This window comes from Poecilia formosa, unplaced genomic scaffold, assembly GCF_000485575.1.
Source record: "Poecilia formosa unplaced genomic scaffold, Poecilia_formosa-5.1.2 Scaffold8, whole genome shotgun sequence".
NCBI lineage: Eukaryota > Metazoa > Chordata > Actinopteri > Cyprinodontiformes > Poeciliidae > Poecilia > Poecilia formosa.
Window position 1 is genome coordinate 3,802,054 of NW_006799947.1, and position 8,401 is coordinate 3,810,454.

At 38.6% G+C, this 8,401-nt stretch overlaps 1 protein-coding gene across 1 annotated transcript in view; it reads right to left on the reverse strand.

Annotated features, from left to right (window-relative positions):
- The window catches only part of spred1 (sprouty related EVH1 domain containing 1), a 40,004-nt gene extending 35,405 nt beyond the window's left edge, over positions 1 to 4,599 (reverse strand). The window contains exon 1 of the mRNA XM_007576116.2: positions 3,804 to 4,599. Coding sequence (XP_007576178.1) covers positions 3,804 to 3,835 — 32 coding nt within the window. The 5' untranslated portion in view covers positions 3,836 to 4,599. The remainder of the gene's footprint in view (positions 1 to 3,803) is intronic.
- Between the last annotated feature and the right edge of the window lie 3,802 nt (positions 4,600 to 8,401).

Consider the following 8,401-nt stretch of genomic DNA (forward strand, 5'->3'; position numbering starts at 1 on the left):
GGTCGTCTTGGAGGTATGTTTGGGCTCATTATCATGTTGGAATACCGCCCTCTGGACCAGTTTCTGAAGGTGGGGGTGGAGGGGTTCAAGCGTTGCTTCAATACGTCACAGTACATGTTGGCATCCATGGTTCCCTCGATGAACTGTAGTTCCCCACAGCTGGGAGTATTTATGCAGCCCCATGAAGCCATGACGACCAATTTGATGCAGTGTGCAATGTAAGGTCTAAACAGCAACTGGCTGGCACCCCCCTTTTCACTTAGGGGAGTACTCACTTTTGTTGCCAGTAGTTCAGACATAGATGGCCACTACACTGTTACACAACCTGTAAACATGGCTTTACATTGTATCAGTGTCAAATCTTCACTGTTTTCACATGAAAAGTGATTTTTTTTTTCTGTACACATGTTCATGAGAGACTGTATACTTTTTTTTAGAGGTAAAGCTTGTAATACAAACCAAAGAAAAAGTGAAAAAAGGTAGCGGACAACAGCCAAAGGTAAAAGAGTGATGATGACTCTTTGAATGCCAAAGTTGGGCATCAATGCACAACAGAATGTCCAATTCGAGTCCATAAAGAAGAGATTTTTATGGTGATTTGTCCAGTAAGAAGGAGGAAATCAAAGGAAATGATGTCTGATAGAAGTAGCATGCAAGCCTAACAAACTGGACCCAGAGATTTATCAAATCTCTGTGACTAGTGTAATCTGTCTTTAAGTCACCGCAGTGGCAAATGATAGTTAAAAGCTGTTTTTTAAACTGTTATTCCCAACTCTGGTTCTCCCCCGTAATTCATGTTTTAGGTGTCCCCTTGCTGCCAGACGCCTGACTTAAATACCAAGGTTGATTAACAGGCACTAGATGGCATGCAGAGGAGGTCAGGCAATCGTATAACTCAGGTGTGCTGGAACAAAGGCACATCGAGGATACAGAGGCTGGAGAACCAGGGTTGGGAACCACTGCAAACACAAAAATACTACCCATATTCAGATAGACAAGTTCTGCTCCTGTTCTGACCAGAATTGTTACACTGATGTGTAAAGTCATGTCAGCGCGTTCCTCCCAACTGTGCCACCAAAACAGCCTGCTTTATATTAGTCAGCTGTGAGATGGTTACCAGTCTCACTTTTCTCCATATAATCAGATATAGTCACTAGTGAGGATTTAGCTATATATACATACTACAGAATCAGGTGGCAGCTGCGGCCGAATGTTTTTTCCTGTAATTGGCTCAGACACTGAGGAGAAAGTGAGCTGCAGCTAAAGCTAAATGAGAGCAGCTATTAATTTGACGTCATATGTGGGCATCAGCAGGTGTTTTGTTCGGCGAGAGGACACGAAAAGAAACACTGTAAACAATGTTTTGTTTTTCATCTGATAAACTTCAAGTTTAAAACTAACAGGCACAGTTGCCTCAGTGGTCTGGCTGACTTCCTTGTTCAGCTATCTGTCCTAGCTTTCACAATTGCTTCATAGATGATCTTTGTAGCAAGGTGACCACACATCTCCCATTATTTATTTATTTCTTTCAACTAAGAAAACAGTGTGTTCCATGTACAACAATGGCCCATCAGACACTCCGGATCCGTATTACATGCAATCATTCATGCATGATACTTGCTTCCTGTTTTTAAGAGAATGTGGACACAAGGGCTTTTGTGTTGTGAAAAAAGTGTTTAAAACGACAAGTCCACAAATCTAATTATGATTATGTATTTTTTCTTTTTACTTGTGGTATTTATAGCTATTTGCTTCTACAACATAATGAGAATTAGCCAGTCAAAGAAAATATGTTTTCCTTAACACCTGTCAGCAACTTGTTAGTTGAGCAGGTTTTATTCAAGGATTCGGAGAATATTGGGAAAGACTTTTCTTTTTAGAAATAAGCGACTGACTTCCTCTAAGATCTAAATCCACCTGGGCAATGGGAAAAACCGAAACGTCTTCAAAAAGGAAAAAGAAAGACAACCTTCACTCAGTACTCTGTAGCTTCCATTACAATGAATCATACCACTGGCAGAAAGATGGTGGAATCATAGCAACAATGTCCGGATCGCTTCATCATGTTCGCTGCCGCCATCATGCAGCGTGGAACAAACCCAGCACTGTATTTAAAACCCACTGATAATACATAAGCCCACGGCAAAAATTCCCTCAGTGGGGGTTGTTGTGGATCCTTGATGTTGTTCTAAGAAGACGGGTCAAATTTTACAAATGCTTATGTTTTTTTTTTTTTGTTGTTGTTGGGTTTTTTTCTCTCGTCTTCAGACAAAAACACAATGAGAAGTTTGATCTTATCTGGTAGCATCACACATAAAAAGACAAAACAAAAAAGTACTACATTAGGTTTAGATTAATCAACACATATGTGTTAAAGGCTCAATTGTGCACTGGATAATGTGAACAAAGGACAGCATGGCAAATGTTACATAAGATCACAGAAGTGCACTTCAAGGACAAAACCCCATGCATTAAAATCAATCAGCACCACAAAGGCCAGATAAAAGAAATTGGAGAAGAAATGGGTGTGTTTCAGTCATCTATCCATGACAATGTAAATGACTGTAAAGGACATTTTACTTCCTCTGTGGCAAAAAGCAAACCCTCGGAGATGGGGAAAATGATTATATGTCATTATGACCCACTCACGTATACATAAAAAAAACCTTTGCTTCTGTGCCCGCGCAGTATTTAACCCAAAAATGCGATCTTCGGTGCAATGCGAAACAGTGTACAGTACTGTGAATGGGCAGGCAGGTACTTTATGAATGGAGGAGATCATGTGACCGCAGCACCTCCCGAAGCAGATATTTCTCACTGACTGTCAACAAGGGCTCATGGGGGGGAATCAGCCCCATTAAAACAATAGCTAACCCCGACCAGAAATGCGTGCGACGTGTACGAAAAGCACGACATGTACAGATTACAGTCAGTGTCCGCGGACCGCGTTGAGATAGGTCGTGAATGTAACGCCGTTCCACGGCGTTTTTTATGAATGGGGATCGTGATATGTAAATGTGTGTGATTGAGAAAAAAAGTAATCTTCTTCTCTTATAAATGTCGCCATAGCCATGAATAGTTTTCATGTGATATGTATGACTGGTTAGGAAAGACTAGATTTAAGCAAAAGGATTAAATACAGGATTTAAATGCACGGGAAGGTGCCGAAATCATGGCGGACAGCAGTTGGCTACACACAAATCTACACTGTCAATATAACGCAGTGTGACCATAATGTACTCAGACTAACAGATATCTCAATGTGTATTTAAACTGGACTTGGCTTGTCTACTTTAAAAATACGTACATTTAAAGAGGCGATCAGTACAATACCATTACTATAATAATAATAATAATAATAGTAATAATAATAATAATAATAATAATAATAATAAATGAGTTTAGAATAATTTTTCCACCTTATTGAATAATTCTAACATTACTGAAGCTTCAATACAGAGGCCTAATATAAATTCTCCCATCGGAGATGTCAAATATGTCAAAACAAGAACACGAGCAGGCATGGCATTGTTTCCGTATGTATACATGTTATTACAGTTATAACAAACGTGTGCTATTATTCTTCCAATAGTCAATAAACAATTAGAAGTTACATTCTATATTATAAAAGGCAAAGCATAATGATGAAATACCAGCGCAGCAGAGTCAGAAATGTCACCGGGACGGCGTGTAAGAGCACATATTAATACCTAAAGGTACCTAAATACTAATCTGAACTGTATTTATATGTGCTCCTTGAATATATGTATACGTCTGTGCATATGTAAGTAAAAAGTACTCACTCGTTGTTTGGATTTGTTGAATCTTCACTCATTTTTTCCTCACGAGGATCCAAATCTTAGCAATAGCATCGACGACGCAGTGACGGCGGGATAAAATACCACAAAAATCACCATTTTCCTTCATAAAAACGAATAAAACCTTATTAAGGACGTCGGATGAACGGTGTACAAAGAGGGGGCATGCATAACCGAGCGTCCCCGAGAACACCGAGTGAAAGCTAGCTTAGCTCTGCTGGCTGGGACTAGAGTAAAGCAGCGAGGAGGAATGACAGCCGTTGATTCATTTTATCCTCCCTGGAAGTAAAATCCGACCACAACAAATGAGCAAGCGGCACCATCCTCCTTCAACAAACACACAACAGATCCTCGCTTTGCAAGAATGTTTATAGATCCTTCAAAAAATGAGAGAAAATGCAGGAATCGCCGTAGACTGTAACGTTTGTTAGGTTATTTATGTCGAGCATCCATTCGCCCAACTTCAGCTCCAGGACGACACTTGAAAAAGCGCTGTGCAGTGTCGGCTCCGTCAACGTGTCCGAATATTCTGCAGTAAAGGCATCCGAAGCCAAACAAAAAAAGAAATTGGCTGTTTTCAGTGTGCATACACAGGGAATAATCAACCAAACACAGACATGAGATTTCCAGGAAAAGTTGGTGGACATCTGCTTTTATCGAACTCCATTTTCAACTCGGAGGAGGAGGGGAGGTAAAGGGGGGATGAAACATCGGAAAACTGGGCGGATGTGTCGACCCTCGCTTGAGAAAAATCGGATCCTTCCGCGACGTAGTGAAAACATGTCACCCTTGCAAGAAAATATGCTCGCCTAGCAAATAGAAAGTTCCGACTTGTTGAAGAGTAACTAGCATTACACTTAACCGCCTTCCTCTGTATGCTTGTGCGGTCAATTAGTTAATTTTGATGTGCAAGGGGGTTCACTAAAGTAGTCCCAACACTTCCCAAAAGAAGTTTGCCTTCAATCACGCATTGATATAGGAGGGAAGCGTCTGTGTGATACCACGCGAAGTAGAATATAATTAGGAGAAAGACGTGGGGCTGACACATGCCCTCAGCCACAAAAATGTTTGTTTTTCTGTTTTACTTCATGCAGTCTTGTCGTGGTCGACCGCACCCGCACCACTTCTTAAAGTTGCACGGAAACAATTTACTAAAGCTATGTAAAGGCATATATATCAGTAAAATTATTTAATTCTAAATTAGCTCTGTAAACGTTAGTGGTCATTTCACTCCGCTATTTGTTAATGACTTGATGTTTTGGTATTTTGGTACAAAAAAGTTCCTTTAAAAGGCTGGTACGGGCCTGAATTGCTTTTATATATACCATTTCATACCTGAAACGGCTTTGCACAGTATCTGAAAAACTATAGTATGAAAATACCAGAACCACAATGTAACAAAAATGACTAAATACTTGGAATGAATGAAGGACTATTTGTACATAAAAAGTTAGGTACAACGTGGTAGCAGAAAATGTCTGTCTGGTATCACATTGGCCAAGGACTTTTTATACTTCACTTCTTTTTGCATAATTTTGTGGCCTAGAAAGGTCCGATATGAAATTACAAAAACACTATATTATTTCATTCATGGGAAAAGGTTTTGACATGAGACAGTTGGGTACAAAAGGTGAGCAAAAATATGATTTCTTGAAACTTTTTCAGATACAAATTTATTCAAATCCCAAATGAGCATCCAGTACAACTTATTTTTTGAGGTTGTATGTCATTCCTGGAAAAAGTAATATATGAAAAGGTACCCAAAGTATGAAATACTTTCGGACCATCTTGTCCCCAGTTTTTTTCTTTGGTACAAAATAGTTTGGTCTCCCATGTGTGAGTTTGTACCCTATAGAGGGAAGTTTAGTACCATAATCCATGAAATACTTAGCATTGACTAATCAATGAATAATCAAGTGATTCACCAGGGGTTAAGTACTTGGGTTCAAAGTAGGTTGTTTATTGGTACGAAATGGTGATAGGAAGGGACAGAACACCAGCTCATGGTATGAAACTTGGAATTAGCAAAGGAACGAATTGAGCCGGAACCCAAAGTAAGACTAATTTATTTGAGTTGCATGGTTTAAAATACGATGATGTCTCATGTTACCCATAGTGTTCTGAAACTACCCCACACATTTGTGGCGTTATAAGTGTATACAAATATAACATATTGTTAGTGTGAAAGAAAGCTGTATAACATAGTTATAAAGGGTTTTTTCTTATTAAAAACACTTAAAGAAGGATGTAAAGTTATTCTATCTTGATCTATGCATGGATTATAACTTAAGGGAAACTCTTCTTAGTGACTTTGTCACTGTACAGTTTATAGGAAACATTCAAGTCTCTCTAGTAATGTTTTATTTCATTATTTATTTTTTTAAAAGCTATTACAAAACAAATTGTTAGAAAGAGCTTCAGTTTACATTTAGCTTTGGCTAAGCAATCCTGCTATTTCCCGAACTTCCGCCTTACAAAGCACCCCTTCCCTCACTCAGCTCCTTCAGACTAGCCAGCAGCAATTAGCAAACACCTCGTGAAACTGGGAATCTGCTGAACTCATCATACGAGCTACTTTGGAGTGCAATGCTGGTAAAAACATTGTTAAAGGGTTGATTTAGGAGCTCTGCTACATGACTTCCTGAAGGCGGGGTTTCAGAAAGAGCAGGGGTTTTTAAAGAGACAGAGGCCCAGTTTCAAAGCACAAAAATCAAAGTAAAATTTTGTATATTTGATATATGTAGAGAGCATTTTCATAACAACTGAAGGTAACATAGTTTACTTGATTGTGCTATGAAATACCAATATGTGTCTCGAAAACACATAATACTGCCCCTTTAAAAGGTTTACTGCTGTTTTAATAACATGAATGTTAAATTGCATGCCTTAATCACAAACTAATTATTTTTTTATCATTATTATTAAGTTTGAAACATTGGAGGAAAGAACCAGGGAACCCCTGTTGTGTGTATTGTGGTAGGGTCTACTTTTTAGGACATTGGAGGTTGGATCTAAAAATTATGTCACACCTCATTAAGAGTGTTTTTATTGCAAGTAAAAAAAAACACATGAGATCTGCCAACTGGTATCATAGTTACTAGTAGCAGTACACCCTGATAGCAATGTATGTATCAGCATTTTTTGCATTTTGACTTAAAATAACATGCTTACAAATAGAGATCGCATCGTGCTATGTGTACCTCTCACTTAATGTGATACAATCCATCAGTAACTGGTTAATAGTTTATGTCTTTAGGTTTTGCTGTGTTTTAAATGCACCACAGCCATAATGAATATTGAACTTTGAATTGCTCTGTGCCAATAGGTGCTCTTCACCAGCGGGTGCAAATTGTTATATTAACTCTATTGGGTGAATTCTTAACTCTCTTTTACTCCGAGATCAATAAAATACTGCACTATACATTAATGTTTCTTTACCAAATACCGTAATAAAAATGTTTACTCTTTCTAAACACTTAGAAATGTTTCCTACATAAAAGTGTCTTGGAAGTTACTGTGTAAATCCATGAATGGATCCCTGAACCTTATTTGCAAATGTGTCAAAACCTTTGCGGAGTGAATCTGTGGCTTGGTTGTGTAAGACTTAAATGCTATTGGATTTCTCTGCTCTGTGGAAAGCCAAGAGATCAGGCTAAATGATTCTGTGTTGTTGTCATAGAGACAGCATGTTGTGTGAGAAGTTTCTTTGTATTTCTCTGGCTTTCATACAGCTTTCGCCTCGGCCTTATGTTGCCACCATATAAAGCACCCTTCATGTCGCTGTATATAGACAACCCATGCGTGCAGTAGCTCCACTTGTGCAGCTATGACACATATTTTGGACTTCCTTTTTATTGTTCGATTACGTTCTCTCTGTTGAGCTGCGTTTACTGCTATGCAGCTGACTCTCTGAGAGCAAAGGGTGAATGGTTTGTCAGTGCATTTTTTTCCCCTCTTCCTAAATTACTTGTGTCAGCTTGACATGAATGTTTAAAAGCTTGTATTTGCACAATCTGTATCTCTGTGGAGAGACTCACACTGAGTGATCAAGAAACAGAGGATCAACTCTGTTATTTAAAAACCATGACTTCTTTGCTTCATTTCTTCCTTTTTAAATTAGTTTACCATTTGTGATTGATCAGCCTTGCAAGTTCAAATAAAGTGTTCGTTGTCTAAAATGAGCAGAAAAAAACCAAGTGACCATGAATTTTCCCACTTGCATGCCTTTATCCTTTAGAGTATTTAGAGTTCAGGAAGTCAGCCTGGTTTCTCATCTCACAAATGTGGATGACCCTCATGCATTTCCTGTGTTTTTCACACACTTAACACCACACAATGTAGTGTATTTAAACAGGGCAACAGGATGTTTAGCTAACAGAGACATCCCTTGACTTCACTCCCAAGTGCAATCAGTCACAGTTCCTCAAGGCGGTAAACAAGTCAGCATTCCGATTCCAACAAGCAACCACGGAAAATGGGATTCACTTATCTCAACACAAACCTCTTTTCAAAGTATAACTACTTGACTTTTTAAAAGAAAAAATTAAATCATTTCTAAATTATATTCCTATGGAACCTATGTG